This window comes from Apium graveolens, chromosome 2 (assembly GCF_009905375.1).
Source record: "Apium graveolens cultivar Ventura chromosome 2, ASM990537v1, whole genome shotgun sequence".
Taxonomy (NCBI): Eukaryota; Viridiplantae; Streptophyta; class Magnoliopsida; order Apiales; family Apiaceae; genus Apium; species Apium graveolens.
Genome location: NC_133648.1, coordinates 297,251,532 through 297,277,810, shown reverse-complemented (window position 1 = coordinate 297,277,810; position 26,279 = coordinate 297,251,532). Strand labels below are relative to the sequence as shown.

Sequence of the window (26,279 nt, the reverse complement as noted above, 5' to 3'; positions counted from 1 at the left end):
GAGAAATGTATTTGGACCTGCAGTCCAAACACCAGCTGGTGTAGTACCCGTCGGGAATAGATGGGTATTTGTACAAAAACGAATTGAGAAAAATGAAATTGTGAGATATAAAGCCCGGCTTGTAGCCCAAGGATTCTCTCAAAGACCTGGTTTTGATTACTAGGAATCATACTCTCCTGTGATGGATAAAGTTACTTTTCATTTTCAAATGGGTATGGTTTGTATGGAAAAACTGGAAACACGTTTGATGGACGTTGTGACATCATACCTATATGGATCACTTATATGGATCACTTGATAGTGATATTTATATGAAAATTCCCGAAGGATTAAATATTGAGGACACTAAGTCTCGACATTTATATTCTGTTAAATTACAACGATCATTGTATGGTTTGAAACAATCTGGTCGCATGTGGTACAACAGGCTTAGTGAATACTTATTGAATGATGGATATGTTAATAATCAAGCGTGTCCTTGCATTTTCATTAAACGATCATCAACTGATTTTGTTATTATTGCTGTATATGTGGATGATTTGAATATTATCGTTACTACTGAAGATATAATTACTAATGCTGCTAACTATTTGAAAAATGAGTTTGAAATGAAAGATCTTGTAAGGACAAGATTTTTTTTAGGTATACAGGGGGAGCACTTATCTTCAGGAATATTTGTTCATCAATCAAACTACACTGAAAAGATTCTTAATCGGTTCTACATGGACAAAGCTCCTCCACTAACCACACCAATGGTTGTTCGATCACTCGAGGTTGAAAATGATCCTTTCCGTCCTAGAAAACAAGATGAAGAGGCTCTTGGACCTGAAGTTCCATATCTCAGTGCAATTGGCGCTCTCATGTATCTTACAAACAACACATGACCTGATATTGCATTTGCAGTGAACCTATTGGCAAGATTTAGTTCTGACCCTACTAAAAGGCATTAGGATGGAATCAAACATATATTCAGATATCTTCGAGGGACAATCGATCTTGGACTATTCTTCCCAAACAATTCAAGATCACGGCTAGTTGGATATGCAAATACTGGATACATGTCAGATCCTCACTTTGGGCGATCACAAACAGGTTACCTATTTACATATTGTGATACTGCTATCTCTTGAAAGTCTACAAAACAGACTATGGCTGCAACTTCATCAAACCACGCAGAGTTAGCAATTCATGAAGCAAGCAGATAATGTATTTGGCTAAGGTCGGTCATTCAACATATTCGAGAATCACGTGGATTGTATTTCAGACAATCCTATAGTTATATTCGAGGATAACTCAGCCTACATCAAACAACTTAAGGAATGATATATTAAAGGGGATCGAACAAAACACATATTGCCAAAATTCTTCTACACTCATGAACTTCAAAAAAATGGTGATATTGATGTACAAGAAGTTCGCTCATGCGATAATCTGGCGGATATACTTACAAAGTCACTACCTACATCGACATTTGAGAAGCTGAGAAATAATATGGGTATGCGGAGGTTAAAAAATTTGCTACATCAAAATGTCAAAATGTGAGACATTTTATTCAGGGGGAGGTTGTACTCTTTTTCCTTCGTCAATGTTTTTATCCCACTGAATTTTTCCTTGCAAGGTTTTAACGAGACAACTAATCTTTGCAATAACTCGCATTTGACAATTAAGGGGGAGTGCTAAAATATTTGAATAAATATAAAGTGATTGTTAAAGCGTATCGAGGAAGTCTCTCAAATCTTACTGAGGAAGACTTGCACAGCTTCTTAAGAAAAAAACTTAATCAGGAAAAATTGTAAAACTTATCGAGAAAGACTTGTAAAGCTTAACGAAGAAGTTTTGTAATACTTAATGAAGAAGATTTGAATAACTTCATTAGTAAGACTTGTAAACCAACTACCGTAAATAACTCATTTAGCTAATGAAATGATATTCAACTTTCTCTCCATATCTTCTATTCTCCTATATTTCATTTACATTAAACATAACTAATATTTTCAGTTAAGGTTTAACTAATATTTTCGGTTAAGGTTCATAAGAAAAGGGTATTTTTTTTGACGAATATATTAGAGGGTATTAGTGGGTCTAAGGTACACTAGCAGGGCCAATCCAAACCTCCCCAATCCTATTGCACTTTGTTTCTTAATAGCGTTTTATAATTTTCGACTCTTTTAATTCTCCTATTTCAAACCCTAATTTTCATCCTTCACAATCTCAAACCCTTCTTTCAATGCTCCGATCCGTTTAATTTGGCTTCAATTCACTCCACGACGCCGTTTTTCTCTACTCCACAATGGCTGTATCAGATGTAAATCAGCTACAGATGGTTGTGTCGAGCTCCACGACGTCGTTTAATGACTTGATTGATTCGCAGAAGGAGCTGATTCAAAGCCAGATTGAACATCTACAGAATTTAGTTGTTGCCCAATGTAAACTCACCGGCGTCAATCCTCTCTCTCAAGAAATGGTTTGTTTTTCTTGATTTGTTTCTATGTAATGTCTTTATTTATATATGTTTTGTTCGTTATATATGTTTTGTTCGTTGTTTTCAGGTTTGCGATATGAATTTATATTTATTTTATTTTAGGTTTTAGGCATATTATGATTTGAATTGGTTAGTTGTGGCAACATACGCCTCTTGTTTTTTGTTACGTCTTAATGTGGATATCGTACTGATTTGTGGAGTTGTTTTCTTTGCTTGCAGGCAGCTGGTGCTCTTTCGATTAAGATTGGTACGACATTATGAACTTCTGGAGTAAATTGAAATTTTGATGTATTTTTTCCATTATTATTCCCTGTATTTAGTATTTAGAACTTGATAACATTACTTTGTTTCCGCATTTGAGATGGTAATTGATGAAGCTGTTAATAAGTTTTATGGCTCTTTAATGAAGCAACAATTGTGTTCTATGTGTCTCTTTGCTCATTCATATCTACTTTCCATATACGTTCACTTTAAAAGTAACTTGCACAGTTTTAGTTTAGTTTTACTAGTTCTGTATATGTTTATTCATGTGATGTTTTATTCAATGACATGTAGGAAAAAGGCCGAGAGATTTGCTTAATCCTAAGGCTATGAAGTATATGCAATCGTTTTTCTCAATTAAAGATGCAACTAACAAAAGGGAGTCTCGAGAAATTAGTGCTCTCTTTGGGGTCACAGCCACACAGGTTCATTTTACCATTAATTCCTAATTTGCTCTCTTTACAAAAGCATATAAAATGTACATTTAAGTTTTTTTTGTCCTGTGAGAAATTTATTAAGCACTAAAGTTTTTATTCGATGATTGCTTTTGCTTTATCTTGTGTATGGGGCTTTTGTGTTGGAAGGTTGAGAAAGGTTCTTTAATTGAAGCTCTGTTGACGTATCAAAATCTCACGATTGTTCTGTACTATAAAAAGGGTCTGAATTTTTATATTTATTTGAAATGTTGCTGCATGAAACTGATCTCTTACATTGTTCCCCCAATATTTTCAGGTTCGAGAGTTTTTTAATGGTCAACGCTCGAGAGTAAGGAGGTTTGTTAGGTTGTCTGGGGAAAAGGCAAATAGATCCATTAAATGTGAAGAACAGGCAGGACTATTATGTTCTGATTCAAATGTAGCTAGTAATACACTTCCATTAAACACAATGGCTCCTATCAATGCTGTTGGACCTTCGTGCCCACTTCCTCTAAACACAATGGCTCCTATCAATGCTGAAGGACCTTCGTGCACACTTCCTCTAAACACAATGGCTCCTATCAATTCTGAAGGACCTTCATGCTCTACACAAGATGAAGACATTCCACCTGGCATGAATGACTTGGATAAACATTTTGTTGAGAACATTTTTACTTTAATGCGGAAAGAAGATAAATTTTCTGGACAGGTGAAATTGATGGAATGGATCTTGCAGATCCAAGATTCTACAGTACTACATTGGTATGTGTTTCATCTGTATGAGTTTCTCTGCTTCACCATATTGGCATTTTTATTAAGCTTGAAATACGTCTTATGGAATTTAAGGTTTTCAACAAAAGGCGGTGTTATGATCCTAGCAACATGGCTGGGTCAAGCAGCAATGGAAGAACAGACCACTGTCCTCCATGTCATCATTAAGGTATATACATAATCTGTAGCTCATGTTTTCACGTTCCACGTCTATTTCTTGTTATTGATTTGTTTGCCTCTGCAGGTCCTTTGTCATCTACCCCTACACAAAGCTCTTCCAGCTCACATGTCTGCAATACTACAAAGTGTAAATAAACTTCGGTTCTATAGGTCATCAGGTGTGTTCGTCTTTTCTGGCAGATTCTTGCGAGTTATATATCACTTTTGTGATCAATGATCATCCTGACTGTTGAAAGTCAACTCTACCCGTTGTCAAATACTCAAATTACATTTTATATTTGGTCAATAATCATCTTGCAATTTAGCATATCAATATACTGTGGTGTTTGTGTTGCATGTCGATTTGTGTCTTGAGTCTAAAGTTATGGTCGTCATCATGATAAACATCAAAGTGCAACCTGATCCAATATTGTGAAGCAGAATTATATGTTTTTAGTTATGCAAATTGATGTCCTAAATAGCCACATATTAAGAGTTTGATATCTTCCTCTAGCGGTTGTTAGATTGGCAGTTCATGAAACTAAAGGCACATTAATCCCGTGCAACAACTTTACCTGTGATATTTTTATCAAGTTACCTTGCCATATATTACACGGACTCTTCAGTCTACCTCAAGTACCCGTTTCAGGCACTCGACACTTATTTTAGGCCAAAAACATGTACTCCCTCTGTCCCAACCATTTCTTTACACTTTCCATTTTTGGATGTCCCTTCCAGTTCTTTACATTTCAAAATTTTTCAAAAGTAGTAAAGTTTTTATAATATAAAAAGTAAACTCATCCACTACTTACCTCCACTATACCCACTTTGTATATAAAATATTAATCGGTCCCACCACTTTACTCACTTTTTTTTAACTTTTCACTACTATTTTATCATTTTTGTTAACCTCCGTGCCCAATCCTTTTGATAACAAATCAAAAGGACGGAGGGAGTACCTTTTTTAATATGTTGCCAAGTCCGAAACTTGGACATGTATTCATGTTGGACTCTTCTAACCGAGTCCGGGAGCAAATGCGATTATGCGATGCATTAAAAAACACATGCACATGATTTCCAGGTGGTCAGTCAATTATGGTTGTATAGGATTCCTGTACTCCTTACGTCTCAGAAGTCAGAACATGTGTCCTTGAACCACATTAGGAATTATAAATTTAATCTGATAGCCTAGTTGGATTAATGTGTTCAGTAATGAAGTGTTCTGAATTTTGAAGATTGTGTAACGGCCATGGTTTTTTGATATAGTTTACTGGGGATTTTTTCATTAATAAGGATCTTATCTAGATGTACTTTATTTTCTCGATGCCTCTTTGATTTACGGAATCTCATTATATCTCCTTCGAGGATCAGATATCTCAAATAGAGCGAGGGTTCTTTTATCTAAATGGAGCAAAATATTTGCACGGAGCCAAAATTTAAAGAAATTCAGTGCTGTGAAATCTACATCAGAATGTCAGGATGAGATGTTATTAAAGCAGAGGCAAGGCTATTTCTTTACTAGTTAATAATGCTATTTTCTACTCCCTCCCGTTCTACAACAAATTGCCGAGTTTATATTGTAGCTTGTCCTAAAAATATGGCTGGGTTTCTCTTATACACGTTTATTCTTTTTTAAACCCTTGTATGGCGAGGAAAAATTGTGATCTCAATTTCTCATACCTGATTTACAGTTGCTAGAACACAAGAAATGCTTTTTTACACTCTTTTTTAGTGGTCACACATATTAATTTACATGTAAAATATTCACATTCCTGCTTGAACAGGGGCATGATAGTGTAAACATGTTTAAATAATCTTTTGCAAAAACCAAATTAGCCATTTTTTATAGGATGGGAGTTCCCCCCCTGTATTTGCATGTTTTTATAATGATCAAGTCTACATGTGCAGCATTGGTGAAATAATGGGAAGTGAATCGTGGGAAAAGAAAGCTGATAACCTAGTAAGTAATTTACCAAATGGAATTTTATCAATTGAATGGAAAAACATTTCTTAATCTCCAGTGAAATTACTGCTGTTTGAAAAGTTTTTACTCTACTGATTATTTTTCTTTTTCTAAAGCAGGACCCTGCGGAAAACTTCAGGTATGTGGGTATCTGGCTGAAACATTCTGCTGATTGTATACTTGTATATATTTTCATATATATATGTATAACAGGTAGTGTTATAAAGCACACTTTTGTTGTTCAGGAAATTGGAGTCTTTACAGCCTGTAAAATTGCTAACTTCATTTGTGGATGACTCGAATAAGAAACTTGTCCGAGGTTCTTCATCCCGTATCCTTGTGATAGTTCTTGGCTTCAAAATTCTAGTAAATGTAAATCAAATTGGTCATGTTTCTTTGTAAAACTCTATGATTTTTTGATGATACGGTGTCTAAATTTTAGTGCTGTTTACGAAGAGCAAGGGAACTGTGAAAAATTTGATGCACACAGAAATAGTGCTTTATGCACGGGGAAATCCTTTATGAAGTATAATGTTATGCGGCATGAAGTATACATCACGATATTATTAGATAGACCATGATTCAGTGAGTACTAATGCATAGAGATATAATTACATTGGCCGTGATTCAAAGAGCGTTTAATTATTTATTATATAGTATATGTTTAACCAGATTTTAGGCTGGTTGCTGAAAATTCCCGACACCCTATCAAGTTTGACTTCAGGAAATTGAGGAACTTTAGTGATACTCTCAAGAATTTTTAATCTCATTGCTTTCTGTTTTTACTTCTTTAATTAAGTTTATTATCAACTGGGAGACATCAATTTTGTTGGTCACAGAAATAACCAAAGTTTTTGAATGTTGTCTGATATGTTTTTTTTTTAAAATTGAATTTCTGCCCATCTTTTCTCAAAATTGTTGAATGATGAAAATATAGATTTATGAAGAAATTATTTATTGCCCTCTGCAAGGCTCCTGCCCATCCTCAATGACCAAAGGTCTGCCCCTCCCGTGTACTTACCAATCTAATAATATATTGAAAAATATGCAACATGCCCAAACAAAGCTTGTTGTATGTAGGTATTATAAATTTGTAGAGCTGTTATTCAGTGCTAATGGATGGGTGTTATATATATGTGTTTGTTAATGAAAGATCATATATTAATTGGCAGTATTACTGCAGAAAAATTAAAGAATAGTAATTATTGCAAAAATGTCGGCAAAAATCTTGTTGGTTTAACTTCTAGGTGACGTGCCTGTAGATGGAGTATTACGTTTATACCTCAATCTCTTTCGTGTACAAATATAAATACGGTACTTGGTTGTGCTTAGCACAAAAAAGAACAAATTGTCTATAAATTACAGTATGCACCCCGTGACCTTGTTGCTGCATTTTCTCATCTCATTGACATTACTACTAGTTAGCATTTCCTCTTCTAATAAATAGAAATGTGATTGTGAAAACCCCTTTTTAGCATATGCATAACTTCTTAAGCAATAGTCCAAAGTCTTAGTTGTATGTTCTTGAATAGCAAATAGTCAGTTGCCTTAACAAATAAACAGATAACAGAGAACGTAGAAAAGTCCAGCTGGTAGAGCAACCAGGACAGAAGGTTACAGGAAGAAGTTCACAGCTTGCAAGGCCGTTACCTGCAACTCAAGAACGTCCTCTTTCAGCTGATGAGATCCAGAAAGCTAAACTACGTGCTCAGTTTATGCAGAGCAAATATGGGAAACCTGTAACCACTTATGATGGAAGCCCCAAGAAAGTGCTCCATCCCCAAGTTAGCACGTCTCAGGCTACATCCAGGTCTAATGTCCGTGCTAAAGTCGAGGAGCACAAGAAACCTACGGAAAATGAGCCAAAACTTGCTCCCATATCGAACAAGATGAATCAAGATGTATATGAGCCTGCGTCAAAGAAGATTAAGAGAGTTCAGATTTCATGGAATACACCTCCAGGTATATCTATTCAATTTCTCTTCTTGGTGTACGTAATACTAACAATGTTAAAAGTTCGAAATAGAATTCCCCTTTGATAGTACCTAAAAAGCAATTGAAATGTGATTTAGAATCTAAATTAGTGTCCATGCTCTATACTTTCTAAGTGCTGGTTTAAGGTTCATCAGATCCTGTGCTGTCTCTGCAATTGATCATGTCACCCCAAACAACTCGTCTACTAACTGTATTCATAAAAGCTCCCTCCCCCGGATATGCACTTCAGTTTTTATGTGATGTGCAAATGTCTAATCGGACATTTGGACAGGACTGTGGCATATTAAAGCAGCTTATACTAAATCAATTTTATGGTTCAAGCAATTAGAACAGTGCAGTTCTACAGCTTTTCAATAATTTCCTGGGAACTATACAAGGATTGATCAAATTTCTGCGTAATTGTAGTATTAGCGTTTAATTTAGCGTGTTTGCAAATGCATATCGTATGGCGGTTTTAAGTACTGTGCTTCCAAGTGCCTAAAATGATTGTGAATCAACCGCTTGATTCCAATTTCACATTATCATAGTACCTGATTCTGCAATGCTATTTCTAGTAAATGAAATTACCATTAGCGGCCTGAATGGAATTTTGCTTTGCTGATGCACTGTACCATTTTTGGTGAAATTTGAACTATTGATATTGCTATTAGATTTCTTGGCTGAGAAATATGTGAATGTGACCAGGAATCTATATTTTGTCGTGACAGTAAAATAATTTACTTGTTTTTGATTGTGGGTAAAGTAGAAGTTGTTTCCGAAGTATATAATAAACATTATAGTTGGTTATTTGATTTTTTGAGTTTAATCAATTAATCCACTATCCCTTGGAGCATGTTCTAAAGATCTCAATCAAAAGGTGGTCAACTACTCAACTAATGATGGGATTAATTAGAAAAATTGGGGAATGGATGAGTGGTCACAGATCACAATATAACCAGACAGATTCTGAACTTCAAGTTTTTTCCATATATTTCTGCAGGACTGTTAATGATAACTTACAAACTGTAAATAGCTGCAGTCTTTGGTATATCACCTTTGGGGTGACATATTGACAGAATGTTATGCCGCTAATCATATCTAATGACAGCCCGAATGATTTTACTCTTACAACTAAAACTCTGCATATATATCCTGTGTGAGATTCTTTGTAAATGAAACAATTAGTTGTGAAATAGAAATCACTCTAAAAAGTGCACCATTGGACTTTGTTGAATTGAGTTTCTTAAATTTGAGCAGCCAGTTCAGCTAACACAGTTCATATAAGATCAAAATTGAAAGTTGATCGAAAGACCAAGGGCATAACAGTTCCCATGAAATTTAGTTGTTGTAGATAGCTTTGTTAAGTAATTGTGTCCATCTCTATTTTCTTTCTTTTCCAGTTTGAATTCTCAAACGAACAATATACCCGTTTTTTTTTACAGTAATATGAAAAGCTCGAATAAGCGCGAGTGTTGTGAAAAATGTTTACACTTAAGCTTAGATAATGCAAGATTTGAGAGTTAAATGTTGTGGTGTTACATGAGTTTCAAATTGTCAACATGACGCAAATTAACTTGTTAGAAACTAAAAACAAGAAGAACCTAAATGGGTCACAGTCCCCTTTTCCCAAAAACGAAACTGTAGCCCAAATTTCTCAGCTTGCCTACCTGTTCTCCTGCAATCTATGTTAGTATGACTCTTTGGTTATGGACGTCTTCAACATTTATTCCATGTTGGATCCTTTGACTGAAATATGGACATTTTGACCAACTTATAGACTACATATGAGATTAACTTGTGATGCAAACAGGGGAAAAATGAGACTGTAGAACGGAGGAAAATGAGAAGTAAATGTCGCCTAATTGCGAAGTCCATAAAAAAGTTATGTTTTATCTGAGTTTTGTTGATATATTTTTATAAAACTTTATATAGTATTATTATTCATCATTCATTATGCCGTGTCTAAAAATCGGACCATGTCCCTGCGTCCTTAATTTCAAATTTTGTGGCTCCAAAACTCGGTATGTTGTATGCTGCACTCCATAAATGAGTCCAAGGATGTGTTTTTGCCTCATTAATTCATCCATCTCACTTGCTCGTGGCAGGACTCCCTCTATCATCCTCATCTGTTCATGTCTCTCCTCCTCTCTTCAGTGCTGTTTCAGCAAATAGAATTATATTGCAAGTCTTCGCACGTTTGCTCTTAAAATTTATTATTTCAAGTTTGTGCTTTTCACAACACATATATACTCAGTTTGTAGCATTGTATCCAACTAAAAATTCATTAGTAAGTCACTTCGACTTAGAACTGTACAGCCATAGAATAGAAGTTCAATTTGTACTAGGCTCACTGATTGGATCCAATATTGGTTGTAATTTCGAAAATCCGGTTGATGTATCAGGGGAAAGTGCCTTCTTAAAGGGCAGTCTATATTTCTGCATGATCATCTAGTATATATTTGCTCATTTTTCTTTTTATATTATTCTGTGAAATACAAGCAATATCCAATTTCTAAGCTCCTCCGTTTCATATCTTTGTATATCATGTCCAACGCCCAAATTTTATGTTGTGCCCCCCACCTCCCCCCCCCCCCAAAAAAAATCTGAATCCCCAATCTTTATTCAATTTGGGAGGTAGTCAGAGACCCATTATGATTCTATTTACGAACTGTGCAGCTGTTTTACTAGTTTGCTGCAAAACTTTATTTGTGATGGCTGCAATTAAATGTTCTTGGTAGTGAGGATGTTTAATTTGTCATAGCACAGCTCTTGTTCTCTTTATTGGTTCATCTTTTAATGTTATTCCGTGAACTGGGTTCTTTTTTGGGTGTTAATATAATGGCATTCTTTGCATTTTTTAAAGCCTTAAACTGGTTTTCCTAATGCAGAAATGAGAATTAATACTGGCTGGATGGTTGGCACTGGTGTAAATAGCAAAGAAGTAGAATTCCAGAGAAACAGAATTCGCCGGGAGAAAGAAATAATCTATAAAACAATCCATGAAATACCCTCAGATCCCAAGGAACCTTGGGATCGTGAGATTGACTATGACGACTCGTTGACACCAGAAATTCCAAATGAACAGTTGCCTGATGCTGAAGGCACAGAAAATGCTGTTTTCCACAGTCAAAGTGAAGAAGTTCGGGTTACATCTGCAGCTACAACATCACAAAGTAGTAATGGGAATGGGAATATGCCCGAGCCTGATTTTGAATTGCTTGCTGTTTTGTTGAAAAACCCAGATCTTGTTTTTGCACTGACATCTGCTGAAGGCGGTGGTAACTTATCAAGTCAAGATACCATGAAATTGCTTGATATGCTCAAGTCAAACGGGGTCAGTAGTGCAGTTGGTAGTTTAGCTGGTGTAGGCACAAAAGCCGAGGAGAAGATTGAAGTTTCTCTTCCATCCCCAACTCCTTCCAGCAATCCTGTAACGGTGCGTGTTTTAAGCAGCAACTGTACAACTCGTGAAAGTTATAAAATGTTATGGCAATTCCTCATCATCTTCTCCTTCTACATTCTCTTTTTCTTTTTATATCACCATTCCCCACTTTAATGGACTAAGACCCGTAAACAAGTGCTCCTGCCGTGTGCATGCTGGTGAAATAATTACGATAGTTGAGGGGCGTGGGTTTGATACTTTAGTATAACAAATCAAGTGATGAAAGGCAAATGAAGAATTCCCCATATTTTGAGTTTTTATTAAAAAAAAAATTAAAAAAGAAAAGCAAAGAAAGTGCAAATGAAACTGATTCAAAATGTAGTGAAAATTAAGAGACGTGATGACTGTCATAGCATTGAGAAGGCCCAAACAATTTCCCAGGCATCGTTCTGGTCCGCGGGGGGTTCTTATAGTGGGATCACTTGACGTGACAGCTTGTGAATATGATTATTCTGAATACAACTGATTTTAGGATTCTTCTGAATTTGACTAATATTAGACTCCAGTTCACCACAAATTTTGTTAATTATAATGTCTTTTAACTTTTGGGCTTAACTGACGAATCTGGTAATATTTTCTTTCCTTGCCCTTCTTGCAGAATGCTTTGGGAGCAGTTGCTAAGAATCCATTTTCATGGCAGCCTGCAACAGTTTATGGAGAGGAAAGTCGCATGTCAGTTGCTACCGCCACTGTACACTCCCATGTATATTCTACTGGCATGGTTCTACCCCAAAGACCAGTAATTCCCCCCTCTCCAGCTGAACCATTAGTCACTCAGACGCCAATATATCAAAGAGCCATAAGTGCAAATTTGCCCGAGAATCGAGCTCGTGTTGCAGTTCCCTCTTTAAATCAAACTGGTCCAGAAATACTACATAACCAGAATAATTTTACAGTTAGTAATATCCCACAATACAATTCTTTGGCTGCTCCATCGCCAGTGGCCCATTTAATGCCCACATCCGCTAGGTCTCAAATGAGGCAAGCCTCGGCAGACATCCCCGAATCTCAGTTTTCGACGGCCTCTTGGAGGGATAGGCAGAATCTGACTCCAAATTCTGAATTTCATACTAATTATAATAACTATAATGCGTATGCTGGAGGAACTCAGCAGGATCCTATGGGTCATACACGTAATAGAAATGAAATGGTTGGTGACCTGCGGTACGATACTTGGAGTCCAGATAACAGTCCAGTTCGATCACAACAATCTGGTTGGAGTTATGGACAGCCTAGAACAAATAATGGTCAAGGTTATAGAGTTGATAGGTCTCGACAGCAGATACAACCTCGGCACCCCGAGTACAGGGATCATGGCCGGAACGATGGCCGGAGATGGCGTGAACAGAGAAGATAATAATTTGCAGTGACAGCCAGCTTGGTTTGCAAGGTTAACTTGTTTAGATGGTAGTTGAGGTTTCAAAATATTTAAATTGACAATGGATGGCTATCTTGTATTTCATCCGAGCACAACATTTTGTTACTAATTTGGTAAAAGCATAAAATTTTGTAAAGCTTAGTACCAATTAAATACTATATCGGTCTTTCTAAGGATACACATTAGTCACACTCCAATAAAAATTGCCTCTTTTTATTGGTGGAATTGATGTGAATGTAAGGGTCATTAACATTTATTATTCAACCACTAATAAGAAGAGTCTATTTTTATGGAAGTTAGTGACTATTATGTGTTTTGGGCATACCATACAAAATCCCATACTATATATAGGCATAGTATGGGTTGATTAAGTTTAATCATTAGAATTGTTCCCGAGGTTCGTTTTTTAATACTTTTTGATATACAGTAGAATCTTTATATAAGAGAATACTTTATACAGCAATAAAGTTGGTAATAAAAAATTACAGTTCTAACTTGACCAGTTATTATTAAAATAAACTATATATTTTAATATTCTATATTTTTAAAAATTCATCCTTTATTAATTTTGCTCTATAGAAAAATAAAAATGCTTAATATATATATATATATATATCCAATAAATACAACCGTGTATTGCGTAAACATTTAAAAAAAACTATTTTAAATATTTTTCTAAAATTATTTATGATAATGCCTTGGTCGTTGGCGTTAACATTGCATCATATCATTTAACTAGTGTGTCTAATAATTCATAACCACATAAAAACCATCTTGTTATATCCAATATAATTCCATTCCTTTTTAATTTCTCCACTGTCATCCTCTAAGTTATCATCTTCCCCTTTTTGCCTTATTTTTATAATAATTTCTTCTTTTCATAAACCCACTTGTTACTTATCAGGATATTCGATAAACTTGTTGATATCCATTTAGTCAATTTGGTCAGTGTATTGAAATTCTTAAAAATAATAAATTTAGGAAATTTATAAAAAATACTACTTTTATAAAATTATTTGCAATTTTACTAACTCTAAAAAGATTTGTAAGAAAACTAATTTACTCTAAAAATATTTGCAAAAATACGATGTTGCATAATTGATTGCAATTTAGTGTAAATTGTGTAACTATTTTAGGTTGCATTTCGGTTGCTGCAAATATGGTTGTAATTTACCGAACATGTTTTTGCAATTTTTTATAATTTTAAGTTGCAAAAGTTGTTGCAAAAATGGTTGCACGTATTTTTGTAAATATTTTTAAAAAGTGATAGTATTTTTCCAAAATTTTTGTAAAACTTCGATATTTATGAAAAAATCCCTAAATTTTAACTGATTTTTAAATTTTAAATTTATATGTTAACCTCTATTTAAGAATAAACTCTCTATAATAATATTTTTTCTTTACGAAGATATTATTTAAAGAGGTTTTAATTTTAAATTTTTTTACAACTGATAACATATTAAAATATTAACAAAAAATCATAACCCCTTATAATATTTGCATTCTACTTAAAATTTAAAATGTAAAATTAATTAATTAAATTGATAGAAGGAAAGCTTGTTTTAATTGATGACAGGAAACTAGTTCATTTAATATTGATTTTTTTCTTGCTTTATTAGAGATTTAGTATTAATTTTTTTCCTTGCTTTCTTATAATTTTTTTATAATTTTTTGCTGAGATGATCGTTTGGTTGACAGAAATTTAGATGGATACTTCAAATACATGAGAAGTGATAATTGATATAGTTGTTTGGTTACACAAAATATGAGTATTAGAATAACCTAAGAACTCCAAATGCCTCCACAATGTGGAAGTTGTTCACCCACCCTTAGTCACACTTCCCAGGTCTCGATATAAAATCAATCCATATATTAAATAATTAAAATCCAAAATTTATGTCTAAATGAAAGATATTTGTTATTAAAGTTATTTAAAAATTAAGAAAACCTAACTCACTATATTAATAAATTATAGTATAGGTGCAAATAATAATTCCTAATATTAATTTTTAAAATCATGTAATAAAATTTGATATTTAAAATTTTAGTTAGCATACGAATTTGTAATTAAAAATATAATTATTTCAATTAATTTTTATTAATATTCAACTAAATTTTATTTTAAAATTTAAAATGTACATTTATAATTTATTGATGATAACAAAAATAATTTCAAGTCATGTTTTAAAATACTAGTAATTATGTTTTTTAATACATTAATACAAAAATATATTCAAAAAATATATAATTTTGTATAATTATTTTTTATTGTATATAATTAAAAAATTAAGATAAACAATAAGATAGATATTATAATGCAATAATAATAATAATAATAATAACTCAAAATAATTATTATGAAAAAATAAAATAAATAAATTAAATTAAACATGATAACAGAGTACTTAGGAATTACATATACTTATAAATGTCAACCAAATAAGTTTATTACACCTTTCAGTGCAAGTAAAAAGTAACTTCCTACGTAAATTAGTTCCCTCATTAGAACCAAACAAGCACTAAGAGAAACGAAAACTCCCAACTCCAACTCATGACTGAATGGAAATCAGCAGAGTTAGAAAAGTTAGATCGTGGATGCAAAATAAGTTAATTTTTTTTACAGGTTTAAATATTTATATATATTTAAATCGTTCAAAAATTATAAAATGTCAATGTATTTCAAAATGAGATTGTTGATCCTGAAAATGACCTCAACATACTTGAAATTAAAAGAAAACAAGTATAATATATGGGTATTTTTGTAAATACAGGGGTTGTAATATATTTACAGATTTATCCTTAAAATATTACACTATAAAATGTCATAAACTCAGGTAATTTGATTGAAAACAACCTCAGGCACAATTTTCTCTTTCAAAATATAACAGAATTTACACTTCAGAAAATATTTTTTTTTAAAAATTAATAGATAATTTTTACAATAGTAGAAACTATTCGTAAGAGATTAGAAATTTTGGTGCGGTTTATTAAATTCAAACTTATTTACTACAATATGTTTAAACTAAAAGTCATGAATAAGCTGAACAACGGAGGAAAAAAAGTGACAACTAATTTTTATTCACATTTCAGGTTAAACACTAAAAGTTTTATTTATATAAATTATAGAATATAATTATATTTTTTAATATTTTTAAATATGAGATAATACATTAAAAGTCAAAATTATGTCTTAATATGAGAAATGTACACATCAAAATGAAAAGAAATTAAGATATAAACTTACTATATAAAATTTTAACTTTTATTTAGATCTATAGATTTTAATGTGATAGTGAATAAATTGTAAGAAAATTTTGAAAATTATACAAACTATATACACATATAAAGAAGAGAAAGTTAAGATATAAATTAAGTAAATGATAATACGATAAATAATTATATAACACTATTTTATAATTTTAATTAGGGCCAAGAAAAAGTTATAATATTTATTATCTATGGTCCCACCTAAGCAATGATAAAATATATGATAGGCATGTCGCGAAATTGATTACCACTAGAACTTATCACTTTTGAAATCTAAAGATAAATTATCTATATATATTTTTTCTAAGTTGTATTAATGTAAACTTTTTTTTTCTAATCCATAACACACGCACACGGGATCGAAGAGCTCAATCACTGCACCAATAGTTTGTTGGCCTTTTATTCAGTAATCTGACCCACGTCTCTTCGATAATTTTGTCGGAGTTGTCTCGCATGTTAAATCCCTCCAATTTTGTTTGTCAAATTTCCTTTTATATAAGTTAAATTAATCAATTTTTAATCAAAAATTAAACATTATTCTTATATTATTTTAAAAAATTTAAATCTATATATTAAAGTAAATTAAATCTACTTTCTGATAATGTAATTTTTTTTATTTTGTTTAATTATAAAATATTAATAAACTTTGATCAAAATTTAGTCAATTTGATTGGGTCAAATCAAATATTACAATTAAAATGTGATGAAGGGAATATTTTTTAAGGAAAAAATTTTGGGTTGTTAATCTCGGGGTTATGTGTTAGATTTGTATCTGATCATATTATTAGGTCGAATTTTAGTTTCGATATTAATTCGACCCAGAAAAATATTAACCCACAAAATTTGACACAAACCAAGCTGACCTTTAATCCATATTTTTCGACAATTTTTTTTTATAATTATTCACAAATATTTTTTATCTACTAATAATATATTTATTCAAATTATTTAATAAATTTAACTGAATATTATATTTATCAAATCATTATACTTAATTATTTTTTTATGTTGTGTAATATAATGAACAAAATATATTTATAAGTTAAAAATATAATTTTGTGTAACAAATTATTCACGGTGAATTAATTAATTGAAATTCTATATATACTTATATCATATATTTCATTCTAAATATAAAAAAATAATAAAAAATAATTAAACCTACATAGTTTTACGTTTAAAAGATCAATTGCATTAATATTATTTTATATAAATATAAATAAATATTAATAAATATTTTTTTAAAATATAGTATTACGAGTTATCCATGCCGGGTTAAGGGTTAACCCTATCCATAATTCGTCTTTTTTATTCGGGTCCTACCTCTTTTCAACCCGACCCGTCTAACAACAATCGCAACCTGTAAAATTTGTTATAAAATTTGTCTCAGGTTCGTGTCAGGCTGTGTAATCGTTCTGGCATAAAAGAATCTAAGCATGAATAAGATGAAAAAAAGGGTTCTAACCGGTGGGCAGAAAAATTAATATTTTGTTCACTAATATCTGAAACTATGGAGGCCTGGTGTCATGAAGGTTATAATTATTATTTCTCAAGTAGGTTATGTTCTTTTGTGTAGGTTGCTGTTATGTATAGACCTAGGGACCTTATGGTATCGTCGCTTATATGCAGAGAGTTAAATTTATATGTTGCCGCTTTTTTGTGTAAAAAGTTTTGCACATTACGACTATTACAGGTTTGGTATCAGTTTGTCCTTATTGGATGCTTTTATGAAAAGAATGTGTTTGTCCTAGGGACCATTATGTTCTTTTACCTTCACAAACTTTTGAGTTTGGTGTAAACCTTTATCTCATTCTCCTTTTCTTGCTCAGCAACTAGTGCAATGGACCCTCCCTTCTTTCTTCCTTTCTCCATCTTCTCATCTTTCTCTATTTCAAACTCATAGGTTTTTAGGATACCATACAGTCTATCCAAGGCGAACTCCTTGTAATCTTGAGAATTTATCAATGATGACTGTCATAGGCTTCCATTTCTTTGGTAGAGATCTAAGGAATTTGAGGTTTGAGTCTTTTGTTTGATAGACCCTTCCATGCAGTTTTAGAGCATTCAACAGTTTTTGGAATCTACTGAAAATGTTAGTGAGTGACTCACCTTCTTCACTATGGAAATGCTCATATTGCTTAATCAAGAGTTGCATCTTGTTCTCCCTTACTTGCTCAATTCCATCACATATAACTTGAATTATATCCCAGACATCCTTAACATTCTTGCAGTTTATGATGTTGTCAAACATATCACTATTAACACCATTAAAAAGAATGTTCATGGCCTTTTTTTATCCTTTTGAACTTGTTCTTTGTCTGGATCTGACCATTCTGCTTGTGGTTTTGGGACTGTTGCTTCATTTCCTGTAGCAGCTCTCATAGGGACATGTGGACCTTTCTCAATCCATTTCACATATGCTTCATCTTGAGATAGGAGATGCAGGTGTATCTTCACCTTCCAATGGTGATAGTTGTCTTTATCCAGAAATGGAATCTTTACTCCAACATCTTTTCTGTTCATCTTGTTAATTGTTGTGATCTTTAAACTCTTTGTTCTTCAAGAGTTTGCTATGATACCAATTGTTATTCCCAATCAATGCAACAAGAATTACAGAAGGGGGGTTGAATGTAATTCTGGCTTTTTTTTTGATTTTAAGAATGTTCTTACTTAATATATAATCGTGTTTGATTTTGCAAGAAGTGCGGAATGAATAGTAAAATGAAAATCAAAATACAAAGCAATAAAACACAAGACTTTAAACTTTCTGGTGGATTTGAACATATCCACCAGAGATATATATAAAGATGAGAACTCTGTGATGCTTGAATAGCACACAGCTGCTTACAAGCGAACTTACAGAATTACAGAGAAATGCTTAACATATATAACTTTATCTATCTCTCTAAAAATAATGCTTACTTCGTTATTTGTTCTGCTTGCTACCAAGTTACATGATAAAAAGACAAAACAAGTAAAACAAAAATTATTTCTAGTCTAATTTTATACTACTTCATTACTCTATCCAACATCTTTGAATATCTTCATAATTGCATGGAAATGGTAATGCTTCTTTGTTCTCTAAATCTTGTAATTAGGCTGCCACATTCCGTTTGCAAACATCCGACGCATGTGACTGTGTTGTCACTGTCAACTGCTATTTTGAATATGATCATCCGCCAGGACTATGTTGGTCATCCGTCGGGAGCCTTTCTGTCACTTGACTCTATTTCACTTATACAGAATTACAAGACATCTGATATTTACAATTAGCCAACCTATTCTGCATATCAATCTAGTAGTCAACATGACTTAAAGAATCCTACAACATCTACTAATACATTGTTGTTTGCAGGCATGTGCTACAAGACTTATTATTACATAAGCTACACTCTTGATCAATGTTCAGTTGTCATCCGTCGGGACTATAAAGTTCATCCGTCAGGACTATTGTAGAACATCCGTCAAGAGCTACAAAATACTAAGTTAAATCTACTAAGGTGTTTTGTTCAACTTATCATCAAGTTCACAACATATTCCTACAATGAGTCATAGCTAGACGATGTTGTGTAAAATGTTCAAAATGTACCTGAAGGGGGCAATGTCGATGTGGTACAAATCACTTCGGCCACGGTCAATTCATTCCTATGAACAGTTGAAGGGAAAATTCATAAGGCACTACCCACATCTGTGCTGAAGAGAGAAGGATACTGAAACCCTTATCCACTGCAGACACAGGGCGAATGAGTCCCTAGGCGACTATCTAGCCAAGTTCAAGGAGGAAGTAGGAATGGTGACCAATTTAAACAAAACCAAAGCTATGGGATACTTGACTACAGGACTGGACCCGACCAAAGGTAAAAAGTTCTTATCATCACTTTATGATTATCCCCCGCAGTCCCTTAATGATATATATGTGATGGGTGAGAATATCCGAAGAAAGATGGAGATTCTGGAGGGGTATAGAGAGCCCTGAAGAGAGGATCGAAACAGGCAATCCGGACATTCTGGCTATTCTCGAGGGTCCAACAGCGACCAAAGGGATGACCGTCGGAACGAAGGAAAAAAACAGACTGACAAGGCTTTGAAAAGCGAAGAGATAGAGATTTCACTACATTCACACCCCTTAACGCGCCGATCTCGAAGATTCTCAATGTGATTAAAGGCAAGCCAAGATTCGTCCGCCCTGCCAAAATCAAAATGGCCGATCACAAGAAGAATGCAGACAACTACTGTGACTACCACCAAGATAAGGGACATAACACCGATGAATGTTTCCATTTGAAAAAGTTGATAAAGAGAATGATCAAATCCGTCGAATTAAATGAATTTGTGAGAGACCTAAGGGATAAACTGGAGAAGACCGACATGAGAAACTCGAGGCCCGAAGAAAGGTATCGGGGAGAAGTGAAGACCATTTCGAGAGGCAGTGCCCTTGGTCTGGACAACAAGAATGCCATGAAGAGATATGCTCGACAAGTCTACAATTTATTTCAGTTCAGCCCCTCCAGACAGGCCATGCCCCTCTCCTTCACTAAAGAGGACTATGAGGATGTCATACTACCTCATGAAGATCCCTTAGTCATCAACCCCATAATCGGAGAGAACAAGATATGGAAGGTGATGGTTGTTAGTGTTTGTGCCCTAGAGACAACACTATGATGTTTTAGTTTAAGACATTTGGATTATTAATATTTATGTTCTATCATTTTTTTTTATAATTTATTAATTCTTAATTTACTGCGATATAAATGTTAGATTAATAAATGTCCTTAGAATATGATATGAATTCTATACCTCTAAGTACGTGACTTAGAAATGAGATTATGAGAATAGTATCAATATTCCTAAAGGTCCCAAGTCAAGTATTATTATTAAGGGACAATAATAATGCATTAAGACATGTGTGTTTGTTGACTGATGATCACATCTCATTGATCATAGGTATAGTGATACTAAAGTAAAAAACACAGGCAAATGTATATGTACATGGTGCTGGACAGACCCAATATGAGATTGTACATGTATATTGTGTCATAAGTAATTCTCACTATGATAATGATGTAATAGTCCTTACACTTGAAATCATTATATTTTTATACAAGAATTAATGTACTTTGATTACATTAAAAGTTACCTTTGATCGGGTAATGATAAAAGTGTATTTCGGGTATATTATGAATCATATGCGAAATATGAATGATCTAGAAATGATTTAACCCTCCTAATTTAAGGAGTGATATCATTGGTCTCTTGTGTGAGTTAGACTATATAAATGCGTTGCCACACTCAAATGTTGATTTGATATGATAGTCTACTAATTAATCAAGGAACCCTGAATTAAACATTGATGAGAATGATACATTACATGCCTCTAGTTTAATCTATAATATGTGCTTAAAGGAAATATATTACATTGTACATTATTCATGAAAGGTTAAATCTATCACCGATTCAATTATTATTACTTGGGTAACAATGATGTATTACTAGATGCTGCTCATTGTTTACGATTTTAAATAAGTTTTAAAATTCGTTGCCAACATAATAATAACCTGCAGGGTCACACACAAAGAATGCTTGAAGGATTATTTAATTTAAATTAGATTTAAATTATATTAAAGTAATTTGAATTATTTATTATAACAATTAAGTATGACTTAATTAATTAGATAAATATTGATATTCGAATTTACTAATATTAATTATGAAATTCAATTGTTAAATAATTAAGTGCGACTTAATTATTATACAAATAGGAATTTTGAATTAATAATAACTCCTAATTAGTTAAGAGTTATAATTTGTTTTTCTACTCTCTATATAATATCTCTTGTGGCTGATTTTTAAGATAAGACTTTCACTAAAACCCTAGCCACCAAGAGAGAAGATGGAGAGAGCAAGAAGAAACGAGTTTGTGCTAGTACACATCCAATCCTTGAGTTCACGCATTCGTGTGGATACCAATAGAGCGTAGATCGCGAGAGCGGGATGCGTGGTGATTGAACAGTCTTTGGATCTCCATTATTCAACCAATTTGTAAAGCTTCTTAAGGTAAACAATCTGATCCATATATTAAATATCTATTTTTCGCATGAATCCTGCGGTGGGTTTCAAAAATTCAGGTTTTTCACGTTTTTAATTACTGTTTCCGTTGCGTTTATGTGCTCGAAACCCTTTAATGGCATCAGAGCTACTTGCGAAAAGTGTTTAATTTGTTTATGTGTTTACTAGTTTTATGATGATAACATGTATACAATATTCCATGATAGTTATGTATGCGATTTTGTATGTTTTTATATGTTGTTATGTTTATATATGCGTATGTATATATATTTTGAATATATGATATTCAGTAGAGTTGTATAATAATATGATGATTATATAATATGTATATATACTGATATATACATGTTTTGTATTTGTTCTTATTATATGAATCGTATTTGATACAATTCTGAATCGAATGCTGTGGATTTGCTGAAATCTGGGTCTGGTGTCCGATTTTGGCGAACGAATCCACTATTTCATATGGAATCGAGCGTCTGAACAAAACAGATAGAAACTTCTATCATTGACTGATCTGTAAGGCGTTTGACGTCATTCAGGCCCTCTAATCTGCGATTTAATGTTATCAGATTTAATTTCTAATTTTCTGATTTTAGCCATATTTGGTTTTTATGATTAGATCATGATATGTACGATATGTTAAGATCATATAATATGTTTTAACATGTTCTTATGTGTTAAGTGAGCATGGTGGATGGTTATGGCTTATGACCTTAGGTTAATGGTTTTGGATTTTTTTAAATACGGCTTGCATGTCGTTTGATCTTGTAATTATTAAATCTCGAATATAACTCGAGTTCTTATTTTAAGTACATTAGATTAGTTTTTATTTTTAATTCGTGTAATGTACATGAAGACATGAAGATTTGAAGATCAAGGAAGGCAATCTCATATGGAGGCCATCCAAGGAAGCAATACAAGAAAGAAGACATGTAATAGTTAGCTTGTATTTATTTTTAACCTTAGATCGACCTAGATCTTTGTCATTAGCTTGATGAAGATCACATAGGATTAAGCCATAACCAACCACGTTTATTTATTGCACTTTACATATATATGCGCATATGATGAATGTATGTGTAGAGTAATTTATAAAGATGCATGCTTAATTAGATTAAGGATGTATGTATTAGATACGATACCCATGCCATGTTTGCTAAACAAAATAAAATTTGTAATGACTCAAGATTTTAAAATGAACAAACGATTATGAGATTCTCGTGTTTATGAATCACGGAATAAAATACAAATTTTCTTTATTTCTGACATGGGGCGATTTTGGCAAAGGTGAGTTCATTGAACTTGTAAGGTTGTGGGTTTTAAGCGAGACCGTTGTGACTCTCTCACTACCTGAAAATCAAACCATTGACGAATATTGATTTGAAGTATATTATTTAAGGAAAAATTGGGAATCTCTTTATGATGGGATCATATGATCTTTAAAAAATTAACAAAACCCTAAAGTTAATATTAAGTTGATCAGATGCCTTCCAATGAATTCAATGCGTTAACCCCTAGATCGACAAGGAGTGGGTTCGCCAAAGTGAAGTACTCCCATCTATCGTGGGAGATGTGTTGAAGTATATTGATACTTTTTGACTATTGGGTTTGACTTATCTAAGTTACCACAATAGGATTGAGTTTGGCGAGATTTATTAGATAAATATGAACAAATGTTGTTCCACCAAGCTATCCAAGAGTTATATAGTTGATATAATTGACAAATATTGTCTATCTAAATAATCATGTTTTAGGAGAAAAGCCAAAGCTGACCTAACGCATGGTGAAATATGGATCTTGGCTCACTAGAAAGGATATAAAAGATATTCTTTCCAAATTAATAGTTAGGGCTATTGATTTGATAAAAATAGTGGGAGATATATATTATGAATATATATGAATAATCACTTGAACATAATTTAATGATCACCTGTAGACTAAGTCAGTTTATGCACTTTAATATTATAGATATCAAATAACAAATAACACAAATAACTTCTCTATGTAATAGTCCTTGAGAAAGACAAGTTGACATGAAATAATTTCCTCAATTGACATGGGAACTTGAGGATTGTCCTCACGTTCAAGGATGTCACTCAAACCCCTCCCTTATTTCTTCTAGCTAAGAATGAAACATGTGCTGAACAAAATGCTTATCAGAAGCAAATTGATTAAGCAAATGATGTTTCATGTCTCATGCTTGTAATTATGAATGCTGAGCTTTAAAAGCAACAAGAGCATAATGATGCTTATGATATGATTGAGCACATTCGAAGGATGTTTGAAGGAGGCTCGTCATAAATAGTTGACAATAATAAGGCACCATACTTTTGCATTAATGGGAGAATGATATCCGATTGGACCACATGTTCTAAAGATGATAGGTATATGTACCTTGATATTTTGGGTTTCAAGAATAGTCTAGAGACTCAGCTTAATTTGATCAAACAATCTTTGAATAACTTATATTCTTAGTTTGTTAAGAACAAAAGGAATGAGATAGATAGAAAACTCACCGAGTTGTTAAGCATGTTTAGAACTGCTGAAAATAACATGGTAAAGGCATGAATTACGTCCATATTGATGATGTACCATGGAATGTAAATGGGAAAGGAAAGTGGACAGCCAAGGTGAAGATTTGATCTTATTCAGTGCCAAACCAAAGTCCAATCCCAAAGGGGTTTTGAAGCCTTATAGTGGTGTTGCTAAAGGAGATGATTGTCATTTATGTGGAAATAACTAGCTGATTAGAATTAAATTGTCAAGTTTATTTGGAAGATCTAAAGAAGAAGACTAGCAATGGTCAAGCTTCAAGTATCGGGTTAGAATTGGAGCAAAAGTTGTTGCTCTAGTTGAAGGAACTCGATACCTAATTTTGCCCATAAGGTGAGATTGAGAACTTGATATATTGTTATTATGTGCCTGCCTTTAGCGGATAAATTAAATCAATTTCTTGTTAGGGCAAGAAAGATTTTTATTTTAATTAAATAAACAATAGTTGTTTATTCTATTTTAATGATAAGGCTTATAATGTTGCACAATTAGTTAACAATTTATATGTTCTAAGATGACTCAAATCAAATATTACCTCTAGCATTGTCGTTAAGCCATATTAATAAGAAACGCATTTCAGAGTTACATATAGATGGATACTTGGATAAGTTTGATTTTGAATCATACGGAAGATGCGAACTTTGTCTCATTGGCAAAATGACTAAAGTTTCTTTTACCTGATCAGGTGAAAGGGCCACCGAACGATTAGGACTTATACATAATGATGTATGTGGTCAAATGCGTATGATGGCAATGGGTGGCTTATACTACTTCATAACATTTACTAATGATTTCTTTAGATATGGATATGTGATTCTTATGAAGAACAAATCCGATTCTTTTGAAATGTTAAAAGAATATAAGGCCGAAGTAGAAAAGCAAACAAGGGAAAAGTATAAAAGTTTTATGATCAGATCATAGAGGAGAATACTTACACCTCAAATTCAAGAGTTTCTTGAAAGAGTGTGTTATTGTATCACAACTTACTCCTTCTGAAACATCTCAATCGAATAGAGATTCTGAGAGGAGAGTTCGTACCTTGTTGGACATAGTGCGATCCACGATGAGTCAAGCGGATCTTCCATTCAATTTCTGGGGTTATGCTCTAGAAACGGCTGCATATACACTTATCCAAGTTCCGACTAAAGCGGTTCAAAATACTGCGTATGAGATATAGACTGATAAACGTCATAACATGCCATTTATGAAAATTTGGGGACGTGAAGCTTTTGTAAAATGTTTAGTCTCTGACAATCTTGGACCAAAATAAGATAAATGCTATTTTGTGGGATACCCAAGCGAGACTAGGGTATAGTTTTTATAATCCTTCTGAGAACAAAGTGTTTGTTACTCGGGCCGCCGTATTTCTTGAGGGAGAACTACTTTATTAGAAAATCAGTAGGAGGACAATACATCTCGATGAATATCGAGAACCACATGATAACATTGAACCAGAGTTGGAATAAGATCAGGATGTACATCAAAATGTTGAAAGTAATCCTGTTCAGGAAACACAGGTTATTTGTAGATCTAGTAGGATTTTC

At 33.0% G+C, this 26,279-nt stretch overlaps 1 protein-coding gene across 2 annotated transcripts; it reads left to right on the top strand.

Annotated features, from left to right (window-relative positions):
- Positions 1-2,072: 2,072 nt before the first annotated feature.
- On the top strand, positions 2,073-13,022 carry LOC141708631 (homeobox protein LUMINIDEPENDENS). Of its 2 annotated transcripts, none has more exons than XM_074512352.1 (13): positions 2,073-2,464; positions 2,702-2,729; positions 3,038-3,168; positions 3,476-3,921; positions 4,006-4,099; positions 4,175-4,268; positions 5,461-5,590; positions 5,998-6,049; positions 6,172-6,191; positions 6,298-6,383; positions 7,616-8,014; positions 10,915-11,462; positions 12,067-13,022. In XM_074512352.1, the coding sequence occupies exons 1-13, from the start codon at positions 2,291-2,293 to the stop codon at positions 12,823-12,825; spliced, it is 2,961 nt and encodes a 986-aa protein (XP_074368453.1). In that variant the 5' UTR covers positions 2,073-2,290; the 3' UTR covers positions 12,826-13,022. The 2 variants fall into 2 exon arrangements, with proteins under 2 accessions (XP_074368453.1, XP_074368452.1); XM_074512351.1 differs by having other exon boundaries at positions 6,169-6,191.
- Positions 13,023-26,279: the final 13,257 nt, after the last annotated feature.